This window comes from Cydia pomonella, chromosome 9 (assembly GCF_033807575.1).
Source record: "Cydia pomonella isolate Wapato2018A chromosome 9, ilCydPomo1, whole genome shotgun sequence".
NCBI classification, from domain to species: Eukaryota; Metazoa; Arthropoda; class Insecta; order Lepidoptera; family Tortricidae; genus Cydia; species Cydia pomonella.
The window spans coordinates 10151134-10169879 of record NC_084711.1 but is presented as its reverse complement, the minus strand read 5'-3'; the positions used below and the strand labels follow the sequence as shown (position 1 = coordinate 10169879).

The 18746-nt window shown below is 38.6% G+C and overlaps 1 protein-coding gene across 8 annotated transcripts in view; it reads left to right on the top strand.

Moving 5' to 3' along the window:
* The window catches only part of LOC133521312 (phosphatase and actin regulator 1-like), a 94129-nt gene that overhangs the window by 67256 nt on the left and 8127 nt on the right, over positions 1–18746 (top strand). For 5 of the 8 annotated variants that reach the window (XM_061856204.1, XM_061856210.1, XM_061856212.1 and 2 more), the window contains 5 exons: positions 8704–8814; positions 11384–11557; positions 13687–13885; positions 14956–14988; positions 17745–17930. In XM_061856204.1, the coding sequence (XP_061712188.1) occupies positions 8704–8814; positions 11384–11557; positions 13687–13885; positions 14956–14988; positions 17745–17930 (703 nt within the window). The remainder of the gene's footprint in view (positions 1–8703; positions 8815–11383; positions 11558–13686; positions 13886–14955; positions 14989–17744; positions 17931–18746) is intronic. The other 3 variants (XM_061856205.1, XM_061856207.1, XM_061856206.1) reach the window with 3 other exon arrangements.

Genomic DNA, 18746 nt, shown 5'->3' with positions numbered 1-18746 from the left:
CATTTTTTGATAAAGTGAATATATTCGGAGTTAATCGCTCCGAAAGAAAAAAAAATGTGTCCCCCCCCTCTAACTTTTGAACTATAGGTCCAAAAAATATGAAAAAAATCGTGGAAGTAGAACTTAAGAAAGACATTAAATGAAAACTATAGCGGACATGATCAGTTTAGCTGTTTTTGAGTTATCGCAAAAAGTTTTCCCTTCATAGTAAAAAGACTTACTTTAATTAGGTACTGATTATGCAAATTTGCCTATTTGTTTAACTCGGGTGAAAGGTACCATTTACTACACTTTAAGCTCCAGTTTAGCTTATTGTGACGGAAGAGTAACTACGGAACCCTACACTGAGCGTGGCCCGACATGCTCTTGGCCGGTTATTATTATTAGAGTTCAAGGGACAGTGGATATGACTTATTTTATGTCGAGCTCGGCACCTAATACTGACTGCCTGTGTTTATTTTGCGTTTCTCTTAACTTGATACTATCAAGTATGTAACAGCTTTTAACTGAGCGCTGCCAGTTTGCTTTACAAGTACTAAGATCTAAAGCCCATTTGGATTGTTTCCAGTGTTCACTTCTGGCAGGTACTTTGTTCTGCAACCTATTCCGATTACTCGTACCAAAATACAATTGTTGATAATAAACAATCTACGGAATTCGATAATCTGGACATATTTACGAAAGCGTAATTTTAATTCATTGTTAACCCTAGTTAGCCTGTGAAACATACGTTTACAAAATAATTAGAGACATGCCACAACAATGTTAGGTACTTACTAAAATAACATTCACAATTTCGCAACCCAAAACACATTGCAATAATATTTCAAACACGACGAGAATTCAACTTATTATCCGAGGCCGCATCCCATTCCAAGCCCGTTTGTCCTTCATGAAAGCGGCTGAGAATGCTGGAATACTGTGAGTTGGGTGAAAAGGCCCGCTTCCTCTGGCAGCGAGTGACGGCCGCGGCCGCGTCCCGCCCTTGACCTGCAGCCGCGCTTGTCTTCCGCACCGGCTGATCGCGGAAGAAGGGTTCTCGCTATTTTTTTATTGTGCTGTTAATCTACTTTTAACACTAACCTATATATATTTTAGTGTTAAAAGCCGAACGGATTGACATGTGTAAAATTGGGCGAATCTGATTGAGCGTTAAAACGACTCTCTAATTTGCAAACATTTGCCGTCGTATAACATAATGTAAGTGCTTACATATTTGTACTAGTGATAGAGGGAAGCATTTGTTGTATTCTAATGATTTTTTTTTCTGAAAAATCATGAGAATACAAGTGAACTATTATTTTGTAATATTGTTGTTACAATAGGTAAAACGTAAATTGCCTACTTATCAATGATATTTTTTGCAAATTCTTCATTTCACCGCTTATCTTTAACGAGGAAAACAATTTCATTACCAGAACAATGGGAATGAAACAGCTGTCGTTCAATTATTTGCACATCTGCTAAAAGAAATCTCTCAAGTAGAAAAGAACCTAATTTATTTCCTCGTTACGAATGCCAAGTTCTAAGTGCAGTTGGGAAAGTTAGGTCTTGGCAATATGCATTAAATCACATTAAGACTTTAGAATTCCGCATTATTTACTACTATATCTATTATTATTTGGTTTGTAACACTTGTTTGGCACTGCCGTATTTTCTTACTATATTGTTCATTTCAATATCCAAATAATTGGGTCGGCTCTGCGTTATAGTTCTTTTATAATATCGGTCATTTTAAAATTAGATGTTGCGACGTAGTCCTGAGTCACGTTACGTAGGTACACAGGGCTAGTGCTATTTATAAATGGTAGTACGTTATTGTTTTGATTCGAAATGTCGGAACAGTAGTTAAGAGCATACAGGATTTAAAACATAAACATCAGTCTTATGGCGTAGCCCCTTAGTCATATCAAGTAGAAAAATCGGTAGAGTGAAAGGTTTTGTAACAGTCGCTGCTACATACAAAACTCCGTACATATTACTTCAAAGCTGAACGAAGAAATAATCATCTCTACTTTACGCGCAGAGGTGCTACGTAACATATTTAAATACTGACGAGTTACAACTAGAGGCTCTGTAGACCTTGCGATAAGCTTAACCATTTTTAGAATAAGAAATACCTACTTTGTTGAGGCCTTATCACAGCGTACTCACAATAGTCGTAAGTGCCATAGAACCTACTGGCGCTTAATTCCTTTTCCGCTATTTTGAACATTTTCTAGAAGACGAAACGACAGAAAAATTGTATGGAACTACGGAACCTGCTTACAAAATTTCACAGGAATCGGTTAAGAAATGCGATCTGCAGAGGAGAACATCCGGACATATGAGAGCATTTTTGTCCAAGCTGATACGGAGACCTTCTCTAACGCTTGGTAAAAAAGTAAAGGTAAAACATATAGCGGTTTTACTGTAATTACTTATTAAAGCTTGGGCTATTTTATAACAAAAGATGGCATATACCAATTACGCTCCTGCCCACCTGAATATAAGCATGTGCACCATACCTGTTTATATTACATTCGAATAATTCGTTTTACGTTTTCGTAGTTTAATAAACAGACGTAACATAATCATCTGTAATGTCAAGTTTTCCGGGCATCGTCGCCCGCCCACGTGTGAGTTGTGTCTATGTCACGAATGTTTCTTATCCACGTCATGCTCGTGAAAGAATCTCTCGGTTTCGTGTTCACGCGACCCAATTTAATCCAAACTAATTTATCTTTCGTCTGAAACATTCAAATAACTTTTTGATAAATTATTTAACTCTTTATATTGGTATTTGGTACAATGCGTATGTAAAGAGTGTTTAACACGGTTAGTGGTGAACTCGTGTGTAAGTAAGATAAGAACATAATAAATATATGATCACTTACACTACATGGTCGTTAATTTCCCCAGAGGCGCTGTTAGTATAGTAGCATGGAATACTTAATAGTGTATTTCTTGTGAAATAACTCTATCATTTCTTATTTCATAGCTGTACGCATTTACAGAGAGTTCTGCCGTACACGTTTATTTATTTATGGTAAATCTCCAAATATAACTTTTGAATTCCTCAAGTACAGCATTGACGATTCCAGAAAACTGTTTTAAATGAGAGTGTTTATTAAGAAGGCAGCGTGCTCGAGATGTCGCGTCATTGATGTTTTCTGCGTTTGTCACGGTAGATGTATTTAACGAGCTCGTGGGATGTGATTCCCAACGAAATCGTATATGGCAAACCAACATAAGAGTGATCTACAGCTCCGCAAGAATTGTGCGTCTACAAAGACATTATATTGGTGCTTGATATTTGAGATGATGCACTCGGTAAGTACGGGAATAACTGCCCTGGGTTCACGCTCGCTGCTTGTGGAATGTGTGCAGAGAATGTTCCACCTAGTGTACCGTACTCTTGACATTGCGTCTATTACTGGACTACTGGCGACAGGTCCTTCGCGCCGTCCGCATTTCTGCCTAATTACATCACCCATCACTCTCCGACTCACCGTACAACTAATATTATATAATTAACGCGACTAAAACTTATGTTTCTGGTAAACAAACCGTTTTTAGTTTCAACACCTAAGAGTCAACAAACCACAACGTTTTATTAACATGGTAAATATTTATAGTAGGTACACGACGTTAATGAAAAATCATAACATTAAGAATATTTTCTCTTAGGTAACTATACAGCGCCGCGCCCTAGGCATTGCGGAAGGCGGAAAACCTTGAATCCGCAGAGGTCCTTCAAAAGTCACACGTACGGGATAGGGTGTTATGGTTACGTAAGATTGCAGCGAGCGACGTCCTCGGAACTGTCAGGGTGCTCGGCCAAGGGCGGCGGGATCGATCGGCGCTGAGCCCACGCGTGCGAACAAGTCAGCGCGCTCGCGCACCAACCCCCACTCCCTCCAGCCTGTTGAATAAACACCAGCGTCCTTGTATAACTTAACGCTTAGGTACAATGATTGAGAGTTATTGTATGTCAACAGGCCTCCGGACATATTGATATTGAAAGCCGTAAATAACAGCATCCATTTTCAGTTGTTTATCTTGGATGCTTCGTCCCTTTGATGACTAATTGGATTTTATAGGGCGAGAAGTAATGACTTTGAGGTTAGGTACGTACTTACGATAATTTTAATTAATTTGGGACACTTTTCAAGCCGTCGTTCGTTAATTGCTGATGTTGAAAATAGTTCATAGGTAAATATTCTAATTTCCCATTTTCTTCTCAAAGCATATTGATTTGTCACTAAGAATGAATTGTCTTTCACTTTTGAGGATTTTTAGAACTTTTGGTAGCGCTATCATACTTATATTCAAACCATACGTTACTTTTATAAGTATTATAGATTACGTGATATTGTTGGTTGACGCAAACTGCAGACGAGTATTTTCTTAAATTTTGCAATTAAATCTTGGTTTGTATGAAGAGTTGAATATTTACAATTGCTTATAGTGAACTTTTTGTCAATTGTTCAGTGATTGTTCACATACCTATTTGGAACTTTGCCATCCGATAAAAGTGGCAAAAGCTTGCACAGAGATATATCACTCGCTATCCAATCTTAATAACAAAGCTGTGTTTACTAAATATTCTCACGAAGGAGGCCAAGGCAGCGCGTATGATGGATAGTGTGGGTACCAAATATAATTATTGAATCAATCATAGTTTCTTTTTCGCGTAGGCGACGTCGGCGCGAAATTATTTGTTCATCGGTTGGTTAATTTTGCGTCGCGGGATGCGTCAATTGCTTTCCGGCCAAGGGCTACCTCGATCCGTTTCTTTCCCGTGTAGACTTATTCTTCCTTTGATGAATTAAGTTGTTTTACATATATTCAAATAAAAAAAAAACAAAGTTAACGATTACTTTATTGGATTTAATATACATTTGTACTAAGTATGTTACGAACTGAACATACGCATTTGGGATTGTCTTATCCCAAGCAGCACATTAGTGAATTTTGCAGCTTATTTTATAGCTTTATGTTCTAAATGAGTGGTTTAACAGTGTTTGATAAAACTTATACCTTTAAACACAACTCAAAATTGTATATGAGTTCATCCTGTCACTTGTAGTTGCTTAGGAACGTTTATTGTTTCTACTTTATTACTTATAGTTGGGTAAGGGCGATTTTGCTACTTAAAGTTGCATGCAGGTTTTAATTGTCACTGAATAAGAAGCAATAGTGCTATATAAGGCCCTAAAGTCACTTATAAGCAACTTCTACATATAAGTGGGAACATACCCTTATTTGGAACTTTTAATTCCAAATGACTAGTATAATAGGGTATTATATCACCAATAGTGGCTAAAGAGAAAATTTTACGGCCCTTTTGGAACCTAAAGTGATTGCAACTTTAAGGGCTAGAAATACTCTTATTACCACTCCAACGCATAATTAAGTTTCAATAAGAGGTTCTTGAGAACCAAAAGCAGTTATTTTCACTTATTTCAAACCACTAACGATCAAACAGTTCCAAAATTAGGTCATATACATAATATCCTATCAAAAACATTTTCATGAAAATGTTGCCAAGACGAAACCATAAGGCTCGCACTGTCAAAATGTTATCAGATTTCTCGTAGAGACAAGCTTCTAACTCTACAAGCCCTAACTTCAGAAACTCTACAACAAGAGTCAAAATATGTGGCATGGCTGTTTCGCTACTGTCACATGGGCGTAAGGTGCAAAATTTATTCACTAAGTATACTTGTAGTAACGAAACGGCCAAGCCACATATTTTGACTAAGGTGTAGAGTTTGTGAAGTAAGGGCTTGTAGAGTTAGAAGCTTGGCTCTACAAGAAATCTGATAACTTTTTGACAGTGCGAGCCTTATGGTTTCGTCTAGGCAACATTTTCCATGAAAATGTTTTTGATAGGATTTCACTTATTTTTGTAAGTGTCTTCTTTGTGTATTGTCATAAGCATGACAATCTTCCATCCCCTAATATAAATGGTAAAGTAAGTAGAGTAAATACACTTTATTGGACCACAGAAGAAAAATTCAGTAACAGATTTACAATGTAAATAAAGGTAGCAACAGGTGTTCTTATCGCTGTGAGCGATCTCTTCCAGACAACCTTAGGGTAGCAGGATATAAAGAACAAAAAGCTTTAGTGACAGGTAGTGCACGAATACATTACAGGAATAAGAAGATTACACATTACAATGAAATACATACCAATGGGTACAACCAAATAGTAAAATATTTATTACATACATATATAATGGTTGGGGGAAATTTACTATTAAAATTCCCGAAATACGTATCTTCTTTTTTTACTGATCCCCCCCCCCCCCCCCTACAAACTTTCCTCTATTCCCCCTAATGCCCTTTTCCTTCCCTTTTCACCTTTACGGGTGATTTTGGGGTTGATAACTATTCTATATCCTTCCCTATAGGAAAAAACTATCTACACACTAAATTTCATCTAAATCGGTTCAGCGGTTATTGATTCCCCATACAAAATTCCACCCCCCTTTTCACCTCCTTAAGGGCTATAAATTTCCATTTTTTTTATTTCTTTTGTTGTTTGTATACTAATACTATGCTACATACCTAATTTTTGCTTCCTAGGACTTCAGGAAGTACCCCAAGGGTTTTGGTGATCATCAGTGAGTGACTGAAGTGAGTCAGTGACGAAAACGGGGTTTTTCCGATACGAACAAAATCTTAAGTATGAGAGCTATGCATCTGAATTTTTTTATGCTTAATAAGTCCACTATTGACATTATATTCCGAGAATTTTGTTTATCTGGTATAATCCAAACCCAAGTTATGAGGGTTCAAAAAAACGACGAAGCGCTTTTAGAAAAGGTAGGCCATGCGCTTCGCTTTGCTCGTCTTGGTGGGGGCACTACCCTGCCCCCAGATTTATATTTCCTATTGCGGCGCCTCGTCTGTCAATAGCACTGCACTGCTTTGCCACTCGCAAGATACAAATAAGTGATTTTCAGACCTGATAGTTCTAAATAGAGAACAAATAAGTGAAAATAAACACTGTAAAATATTTTTTGTTCCGCCATGTTTACAAATGGAGTCCTTGAAAATGAATTATTTTAAACAGAATTTAATCACACTGACGCATAATCACAGAACTTTGATAGTTGTGACGATGTTACTTTAACATTGTACGTAACCTACAATCATTAGGTCAGGTTTTTAACAGTTTTATATCTTATCAGTATCAATTCCTCATTTGATTTAGCCCTCTCCTTTTAAATATTCCTGGATCAAATCAAAGGCGCATCGAAATTTACAAAGAAACCATACTATAGTTTCACAGTAAAAAATCATTCGCAAGGATTTCGTGCTTATTTCAATTCCTGTATAACGTGAAGTTTTCATCACTTTACCAAACAGATATGTACATCCAAAATTAAAATGGCAGATCACATTCACTTTTAAAAAACACAACTTATTGTTTTAATTGTTGCCACGCCACTCAAAGAAAATTGGGCGTCTCATTTATCACTCCTTGACCGAACTGAAATTGTAATACATTCATTCGTTCAATATAAATCGTTCACTGCGCATAACTGTCACCCATAGTTCTAATTGCCACTTAAGGTAATCGAGAGATCTCTTATGGATTCAATTTAGAACCAAAAATAGGCTGCAATTTTTCTCCTTTTTGGTCTATATTGGGTCTATATAGGTTCTTTCCACCTATATAGAACTTAATCATGGCTATATATTTCACTTAAGTATCTAAATAGATATGATATACGAGCTATTTCCCACCCCGTGTGCTACTTGGGATCTTATTGTTTTACTTTTCTATGGCTTTATAATGCTGTTGGTCCTATAAAAATTCTGCCAACTGACTGACACTGACATTCATTTTTATTTGTTTCTCGTCAGTCTGTGTCAATTTTGTGTCGCGGGATGCGTCAATTGCGTTCCCATAGCGCGGCCAAGGACGGGCGGTGGGCGCCGCGATGAATGGAAACGCGTGCCGCCAGCGCGCACGTCTCCTATTATTAGCACGACCATACCCACATTATCCACCTCCACGACATTTTTTTTAACTCGTATCTGTTACTGCAGAATGAGGAGTGTCTTTTCAAACGGCTTTCTTCCTATGAATTTGATACACGTATTGAAGCGCTAAGAGAGAATAAGCCCTTTTGAAAGTCCACTCCTAACATTACCTACAGACTACGTACGTAACGTTTACTGTCTAACAAATCTAATGTTAGAGGAACGTAACTCGAATCACGCGCTTGACGCGCTATCGATTGCAATTTAAAGTTTGCGCATCATTCGCGTCATCTCTGAGAACGCGAGCGACTATATCATGTTGGGAGCAAGCTAGCTGCTCGTAGTAATTTATCTCAATCTAAAATAATCTGAACGGGTAATATTTTGCCACCCTTAACCCCGGGCAGTGATTGCCTACCATAACCGCGCAGAGAACCGTAAAAACGGGCTTTTAGCAAAAATCATATAAAAACGTCATAAATGGGTCTTTTGTATTCTACCATTCTCTCTAGTTACGATCGTGATAAAATAACGATGCAAAATTTACGATTCGGTTCTGTAAGAAGCAATTTAGATATAAATACATTCCAGCCCTACGTTTGTTATTCAGTATTATTCCGTGTGTACCTACTTCACTTCAAGCCAAGTGCCAAAAGCAACGTGATGATAACAGAACTGCTTATGTTTCCTATTATACAATGTTTGTTTATTTTGTTTACAGAACCAAAGAAAGACAAATTGGAAAATGGCGGCGAGCTGATGAGGCCCGAGCGTCCGAACTCCCTGACAGCAGGCAAGCACACGCGACGGATATGTTATCAAGGAGACGTAGGTCAGTACCTTGTCGTTTAGTCGAGGAATTAAACAGTTTGGTTCCTTTGACTCTCATTGCGGTGATTGTTCAGATTCAGAAGTTGTACTGGTATAGGAAAATACCTTGATTTATCTTTACTTTGTAGACATAGGCTCAACGCCGACCGCTTTGTATACGAGGGCTGATCCGAAAGTTGTTAGTTGCTTCGGCTTTACTCATGCGAAAAAAAAAAATATTTATACTATTGTGAGGGATATTTCAATGCTACTTATGGCCAGCAATTTTTTTTTAATTAATGCAAATAGTTTTTTTATTATATATTTTTAACTGAAAGCTGTTTTGTATGGAGTTTCGAATTGCTTAGAAAAAAACGGCAATTTTGGGCACAATTAAATGAATTTCGTATTGAAATCTTTGAAAATTGAACTTAAATTTACCCGGGACTAATTATTATCTTCCTTCTGCTATTTCCAATGTATAAATAAATAATTTAATCTTATATGCATATATATATTTTTTAAATATCAGACATTTTTACTTTTAAGGAAAGGACTTATTGTTGACACCTATTAAATCATAATAATATTTATTCAATCAAAACGAATTATACGTAAAATAACGGCCGAGATTCGTCATTAGTAGCACCTAAAAAACTTTCTTTTTTTTTTACAAAAACTGTCGATAAAATGACAGCACATATGGAGTCTCAATTACTGATTTTCATGACTGAAGGTTAGGCTTCGACGCGTCGAAGTAGAAATAAAATAAAAACAAAAATAACCGTTTTCTAAAAATGTATTTACACCACTTTAATAAGTACTAAAAAATCCCTCACAATAGTATAAATAAAAATTTTATCGCATGAGTAGAGCCGAAGCAACTAACAACTTTCGGGTCAGCCCTCGTACTTACATATTTAAAAAAAATATATTTACCAGGTATTCAAATAAAATCTACCATTTGTGCGTAAAATGCACTGCAGCCGTACTATTATTTATGTAGAGTGTTTCCTATACTTACTATTTGGTGAATATAATAAAACAAGATAATTAAATCTCGCAACAACCCACATACAAATTGATCAATAGTGCTGCCTCATAGGTAATTGAATTTACTTGGTTCAACTTTTGTTAGCCATATAGGTATCATTAATCAATCGACTTGCCCTTGTCAAGTCTTAGAAATCTCTGAAGGACAAGTCTCCCACATTTTTATTCGTATATTGTTAGGTATTTTATTCAGAATGTCGCTGTGAAAACGACCACTGAATACCGGCCACAAAAAGAGCCATTATCTAATGATTGTCAGACAATGTTTGTGTGATTCACCAATCTGGGCAGACGGATGTACCTAACGCTCATTGTTAGCCAAAAATCGTGGCGTAACACGTAGTGGGATAGTACGCTTACAACGTTCGTCACCGTGGCCGCGCATGAGGACAACATACATGTATTTTAAAGTTTATTGTTTTAAACAAATAAGCGTAACAGTATTAAATGCACGTTTCCAGTTTCTCTTTGTATATTGTATTGTATATTGTACCTATGTTGCAAAACAAAACAGCGCGGAATATCTTTTCTAGACAATTTAGATGGTGATAACTTTTTCTATTGCATTCGTTAATTCTGTTACTGACTTCAACGACAAGAGGTTTCATATAAAATTACTCAAACTGTTCTGCACCGCATGGTGAGCCTCCAATTAACATCGAGTAGGAAATTATTAGGATAGAGCGTTTACACTACGGCAGAAATATCGCTAACAGTTATAACTAACATCGTAACTGGATGATTTATACTTAACACTTGGTGAACTGCGTGGAATTCTGTTTCTGGGTTCCGAACAGCGTTACCTTTGCTCATAAGGACTGTGAATGGACCGAGGCAATAATAAACTCGTATCTCAATAGTGCAATAAAATCATTGTGGGAATTTACCCACAAGTTAATGTGGCAATTAAAATATGTAATATCGCCGTATTTAGGTACTCATCTGTAGCACTACTGCCGTTTAAACTTTTAGGAGAACATTGCACGTAGGTATTGCAAATAAGCGGGCCCCGTATTATAGATTCTCACACAAGTATACTCGTTCGATTCTGAAAATAAAAAAGCTGGCTATTGGGTGCTTTATTTTCAAAAGGTTAACTTTTTCACTAAATTAGCGCTAGCTTATCTACGGGATGTTGACCTTCTATTTTTAAGACAATGCTACGCACGAGCTGTCGGGGTGTCGAGGCAAAAGAGAGGGTGTGTTATCTATAAAAGGAGTTTAGCTGAAAATTGCATCAAGCTAAAGCATAGTTCATATAGAATTGCCACATAATTAGCAATGTTTAAAAAATAATATTCCATGGCGAGAAAAAATGAATGAATGAATGAATAAAGTTGAATGCACTGTACCGGCCAATAATCTATCTATTTGTAAATAATTTTCAAACGAAACGCAGGTGATAGTGTGTTTCTATCCGTAGCACGTAGTGTAAGCGCATTCTGAGCATAACTAAATTATCAAAATGTCAATTTGTCGTATTAGGCGATCCTCTGTAGTTAATCACTATGAGTTAATGGTTACTGTTATCGTTCCAGTAGGCGGTTACGGGGAACCCGGCGGCGACGAGCAACTAGTGCTGTCGGAGCTGCCGGAGCCGCCGATCGCGCTGTCGGAGATCGGGCCCATCCCGCCGCCGCCCATGTTCAGCTCGCCCAGCCCCACGCGCCACCACCACCAGCACCAGCACCAGCAGCATGCGCATGAGGACTGTACGTATACATACAGTAGCAACAGCTAGTACTGTCCGAGCCTCCCGCTGTCGGATATCGGGCCCCTGAGGACTAAGCCGTACTTTGTTTGGGATACGCGCAGAAAAGGACTGATCATGGCAAAACGGCGCTCGACGGCTGTGAGGAGATGACAGTAGAACCGCAGTTTAGCCTTAGTAGCCTGGTATCTGATTCTAAGCTTTTTAGGGTTCCGTACCCAAAGGGTAAAACGGGACTCTATTACTAAGACTCCACAGTCCGTCTGTCACCATGCTGTATCTCATGAACCGTGATAGTTAGTTGAAATTTTCACAGATGATGTATTTCTGTTGGCGCTATAACAACAAATACTAAAAGTCAAATAAAAATGAATGTTTAAGGGGGCTCCCATACAACAAACGTGATTTTTTGCCGTTTTTTGCGTAATGGTACGGATCAGTGTCGGCCGAACGTTAATTAAAATTGAAAATATTGAAATTTATTACAAATTGAACCTTATTGAACTGTGTTTTTCGTGTTTTTATTTCTATGTACAATAAAGTATATACATACATACCTTAAACTGTAACCGTCCGTTACAGTTTACGGTTCAATTTGTAATGGTTGATGGTCAATATTTTCAACTCCAATTAACTTTCGGCCAACACTGGTACGGAACCCTTCGTGTGCGAGTCCGACCCGCACTCGGCCGGTTTTTTCTTTTTATCATAATGTAAAACGTGTATGCCAAAGTAGATATTTAATATATATTTTATTTCAAAAGAGAACCAATATTCATTCCCAATGACTATTTGTTTTGTCCTTTGACCGTGACCGACGATGAAATCCACATCACTGCCAGGATTACCGATTGATTGACATGATTGAGCGACTTTATTTCTTTTGTTTCGTTTCTTAGATTTTTACGGTCCGTAGTTGATTTATTTAGACTGGTGACTGACATTATTCCTTACAATTAAGGTGTCCCTCAAAAACATTGGTATAGGAATCAAATGAATACGACACATAAAATTCAGACCAATTATTCCCGTACAGACAAATTATAATGCCGTCAGCTGTAGGACCTATATATAACCTATCGAACAAATTGTCTAATAGCTTTAAAAAAAAACCGGCCAAGTGCGAGTCGGACTCGCACAGGAAGGGTTCAGTACCATTATATATAAAAATGGTCACCCATCCAAGTACTGACCCCGCCCGACGTTGCTTAACTTCGGTGATTGGATGAGAACCTCGAGATTGGAAAGAAATATTTATTTTATTCTGTTTTTTGTTTTTGTTGTTATAGCGGCAACAGAAATACATAATCTGTAGAAATTTCAGCTGGCTAACTATCACGGTTCATGAAATCCAGCCTGGTGACAAACGGACGGACGGACGGACAGCGGAGTCTCAGTAATAGGGTCTCGTTTGACCCTTTGGGTACGGAACCCTAAAAAAGAGATAATACAAATTGTGTCTCCGTTTGCAAAACATAAAGATCTACTCGCTTATTTAGTTTATTCTAGAAGTATGTTAGATGCCGCTCGACTATTATGATTAAACAAATGCTCTATAGTTCGGCAAGAGTAACTTGTCATTGGAGAGATAATCGTACTGGATTTTTCTTATAGCCCCGAAAAGAGGGATCAGTAAGGTCAGTGAGGCAAAGATCGTCTATAACGGAAGACCGCCTACAAGCTTTTACGAGTACATTGCTTTGAACTTTTGTACACATACTCCACTTACAGAACGTCGGTACAACAGGAGTGAAGCTGTTCCTTTTTGACTGTGTCTGAGTAGTTTTTTGGATTCCATACCCAAAGGGGAAAAATGGGACCCTATTACTAAGACTCCACTGTCCGTCTGTCTGTCTGTCACCAGGCTGTATCTCATGAACCGTGTTAGCTAGACAGTTGAAATTTTCACAGATGATGTATTTCTGTTGCCGTTATGACAACAAATCCAGAATAAAATTAATATTCAAGTGGGGCTCCCATACAACAAACGTGATTTTTTTGCCGTTTTTTGCGTAATGGTACGGAACCCTTCGTGCGCGACTCCGACTCGCACTTGGCCGGTTTTTTAATATACTTTTAATGACAAAACTAGTTTTCCTGAGTATATTAGTAATGTGTTATTTATTTTAGCCGAAGACGAGGACGACGGGGACTCGGAAGAGGAGCTCCCAGTAACGGACACGTCGCGCGTGGAGGAGATCCCGCCGAAGGAGCCGAGCTTCAACGCCGTGCCGCTCAAGTCGGCGCTCAAGAAGCGCGCCGGCGACGCCGCCACGCCGCTCGCCACGCCGCTGGCGCCGCGCCAGGACCACCACCATGCTAGCTTCAAGTCAGTATACTTTACCTTTACTATTGAAATATAATCAATTGAGCAAGATAATTAAATAGTTGGAACTATAACTTGAAAGTAATTGAAATTTACTTAGGATTGTGTTTCACTTTGGTTCTGGTGTACCCTTTGACAACTGATAATATTTAACATGTTTGATAAGCGTGGCTTTCACTATTGTTAGGTAATTGATTAAGGTGAAATCAATTTACAATACAATAGTCGAAGCAACCGTTGCTACTCTAAGTATATAAATAAACGCCGAAAAGCACAAAAATATACTTTTCACCACACCAACTGGTAAAGGCCCTCTTGATTGTTCAAAAACGAATGAGAAAGTTGCATTTTATCCACATGTGGGCAAAGTAATCAGATACAAATTTTGAGTTGTTTCCTTATGTTAGCTAGTAGAAGTGACTTTTAAATGATGAATTTGAATGATAATTTTACTATTACATTCATTTGGATTTGAATATTTTGGTATTTTATAGTTAATAGTTTCTTCGCGTTTGTGTTTCACTCGGAGGCAAAGTTTGTTTAACCCTCGTGCCTTAAAACCCTTGCAACGCTCAAGATTCCATTTCTCGAACCACTCACTACGCTCGTGGTTCAATTTTGGGATCTTTCGCTTGCTTAGGTATCAATATAAGCACGAGCGGTTAAACAACTTTGCCCCTTGTAAAACAAATAACTATTGTCTGCTTGCATTTAAGTAAGTATAAAATTATACAATCCCAGCGGGGTTTTCAAGCGTTGTTGTAAAAATCAAACTAATAAATCGTATCAGATTTGTAAATTTTTTTTTAAGAAAAAAAATTTTAATGAAGTTTGTTTTTCTTGCCGACATCGAAGTGAAACACAATTTATTTTTAATAATCTGCTAAATAAAGTAATGTATCTATAGTTAAATTCGCATATTACACTCTATTCCTATGTAAATTTCTACACACAACTATAGACGAAGGTCACTAAATTAAAATGAGTTAACCATGTAATACCTACCTACTAAAAGTGTAAATAAAATTGGGCGTGATTGTGAACTTGTTTGTTTCCACCATGCTCCGGCACAGACGGCCGCCGCCGAAGCCGAGGGCCAGATTCTGGTAATTGTCCACTCCACTCCCGTACTATCCATGTTGTCGGCACCGCCCACCAGACGAGGACGGCCGCTTCGCTGACCACAGGACGGATTTACAAACCAGTTTCATACTATTGTGTTTCGGTTTTCTTTTTGGCCAATCGACTTCAGAGCATAAATCAAAGTAATTGTAAGGTTAACCGCCGAACACGGTAGGAAAAAGTCCTTAAAACCACCTTGAAGGTCTCACGGATTATCGACTCTCTATGAACAATACACTCCAAGTCAAATAATAGGCCATCCCTGGCAAGGACCTGACTACAGGGGCGTAGCTACCGCCGTATCTGCCGTATCAATTATACGGGGCCCTCAACGTGCGTTTTTGTGAGAAATCTTTACCCTTCCTAAGGGCCCCCAAACAAATTTTTATACGGGGCCCCGCCAAGGCACGCTAAGCCACTGCCTGACTACCTGAGAGTGGGCATTTAGAGTAACAGTCCTTTATTGCAGAGGCCGGGACAGGGCAATTCGTGTATGAGTTTCGATGTTTTTGACGTTTTTGATGTGAAGGTTCGATTTGAGTGATGGTTGATACTTAAATTATGATTATTTTACTTTATTTCCTCGCATGTTTGGAGAAAATCACTATATATGCCTCGACACGAACAGCAATTCGTGGGCATGGTTTTCGCACTTGTATCGTAATGTAGTCGATAATCCGTTGGACCTTAAAGATGATTCTAACGCCTTTTTATTATGTGGTTTATTGCTTTGTATTCTTAAGTATGCTATGAAGTGGATTAGCCAAAAAGAAAAACGAGACACTATAACAGCAACAGACGTAACTGACCATTGGAACCTATACCTTACCTAGTTGCAATAAGGCTTACATAAATAGTCAGTTAACAACGTCAATGTTGGTACAACTGAACTGAGAAGTTACACTATTACATGCGCATTAGTTACCAACTAGTATACGTAAAGAGCAACAGGAGGGCCGTTAAAGGCCGTGCTTATGGTAGTGGAAACTTTCAGCGGTTGTATATATGAAGCTGTTACTTTGTCAGTCCTATGTTTGATGCATCGTGCATTGCACGCCCTTGACGGACTAATTCAACATTAACAGCTTGTGAAATTGCGACCATATGGTCAGTTTTGTAATAGTCAGTGCTATTAAAGATAGATTTGATATTCAATATGCATTGACTGTCAATTCAACTAACATAGAACAGTTTTAAAATAACTTCGTACAATTTTGTCAAGGGCTTTGGGAGATATGAAAATTTTTGAAGACGGAAGTTATTATATTTCTATTTTCTAGTTACATTTCTACCGTTCGATTAAAGGTCAGATGAAAGATGTAATTTGTATTTGCTAATATACCTATTGGTTTACCCCTTTTCTGAGATTTGTGTAAATAGGAGTCTCATAAACTCGAAGTTCTTAATATATCTGGCGATATAAGGTTTGCGATATCACAAGCTGTAAAAAATGTTGGATTGTGCCCCATTTCACTTTCATATTCTACATACTCGATCTGTCGTGACGAATGCTGACTCCGCACGACCCTCACTAGACCTCCTTTAACAATACACGCGCAAGTGTTGTGCACTATCTACTAATTACAATAATCACCACTCGGATGTTATCATATCAGCTCACTGATACGAAACAATAACGATTCCATATCGTTATCGTAAACTATGGCGTAAGCGATGTTAGTGTATGTTTAATGGATGGTGTCAATGCCCTGCATTTCTATGTTACGGTCATGTTATGTGTTGCATGTCTATGTTTCCTTCATACAATTAGCCATTAGTACCTACTAAGATGAGCTTGCCCAATTTTTTACCTTATCATGATGCAATAAAGTGAAAAATTGGATACATCTCTTTGTAGTCGACCATATAAAAATATCGTTAGGCTGGATTTACAGATGTAAGTTACTGACTTACTAAAAACACAGTTATTAGTTAGATCAAAAGAATATTGTTTTCTTACTCTGACATACCTACAACTGATCTCTGCTGTAAGTGTAAATCTGGCCGTATGATGCGATTATACTGTATTGTAATTATTCATTAGTTTGATTGCATAAGACATAAGTACGTGCTTTTTAAAATTATAAATTGTTTTGTTGTTGTAACAATAAAAACAATTAAATTATTGCATTCAATTTCGCACTTTAGTAATTCACGAGGTACTGATGCTATTAAAAGCCATATCCTGTTATTCGTGCGTATGTAACCGGCGCATCCAAAAAACAAGCATCATATACATTCAAACGGGTGGAAATTTCCATAAAAAGTGACCCTTTTTATTGCTCTCGCGTGTAGAACTTGAATGCCGTCATAAACATAAAATCCCGAGAGTGAAACGCGTCATCCATTAAATTATCGCATTAACGTAGAGCCGGGAAACTTTATTGTTATGACGTCACGTGCCTCCGCGACTTCCGACCACTCGTTCCTGTTTATTCAAAATACTGCGCATTTAAAATGTTCAACTGTAGCTCTAGATTTAAGGCATTATCCACCAATTATAAAAGCGGTAAGCTGAAACATGTACTTGGACTTTACACAGAATAAAACACCCATTTCACTCGCCTTTATTTTATAAATGAAAGGGACTGGGAAATTTAAAGATGATATTAATAAGTGGCAGACAAGTTACTTGCGCTATATGAGCTTCAATATGTATTTCCTTTCGTTTTCCCTAATTGTAATAGGTAAGCGTTCTTAGACATAATAATACTAAGGATATCTATTATTGTTTCGGCAGCAGTCGACCGGTGCGGGTGGGCAACGCGATGGAGAACAAGGAGAACGCTCGGCCGTGGGAGGGCGCGGGCGAGTATCGAGAGGAACACGCCAGTGAATCCGATCGCGTCGCTGCCAAGCTCGCGCGCAAGGAAAGCCTCAACATCAAGCTCGCGCTGCGGCCCGACCGGCAGGAGCTCATTAACAGGTACACAGAATTATAAGTAATCATGCCAATCGCAAAGGCGTCCTTAGGGAAGGTCCTGGTTTTGCCGGTGCGGGTGGAGAACGCGAAGAACAAGGACGCTCGTCCATGGGAGGGCACAGGCGAAGACCGCGAGCAGCACGCGAGCGAGTGCGACCACATGGCCGCCAAGCTCGCGCGCAAAGAGAGTCTCAACATCAAGCTTGCGCTGCGGCTCGAACGGCAGGAGCTCATTAACCGGTATACAGGATTGTGACTAAGTAAGCCAATCGTAAGGGCCTACGCTAGCTGACGCGGACGCCCGCCGCGTGCGCACGCACGCGGGTGCTATTTGTAGGTGAAATCCGCCGCACGCGTCCGCTTCAGTTAGCGTTGCTCATACTATTTTTCGTTAACCCGCTCGTCCGCTCCGTGCACCCGCGCCAGCTAGCGTAGGCCCTAAGAGGGTGCCCTTAGGGTAGGGCCGGTTTTTAATATTTCGTGATAATGAAAATTTCATCTACTTAACTTGGATTTCACAGTAGCAAGGGATAATATCAACAATTCAAGATTGTAATTGCAATTAGACGAATCCAATCAAACGAAACGCAAAAAACTTATAATTATAAATAGTATACAATCGTGCTATAATGAACGGAGGAGATAATCGCGACGAATCAGCGATCCATGCCGAGGAGTGTTTATTTTTGTGTGCATCGCCAGGCCAACTCATTGTTATCAATCTTTTATTTCTTCCTGTTCTGTTTCTTTGATGACGCGTTCTTGGCACTGGCATTGATAGACCAAAGCTATAAACCCACTTTAGCTTATAATACGAGG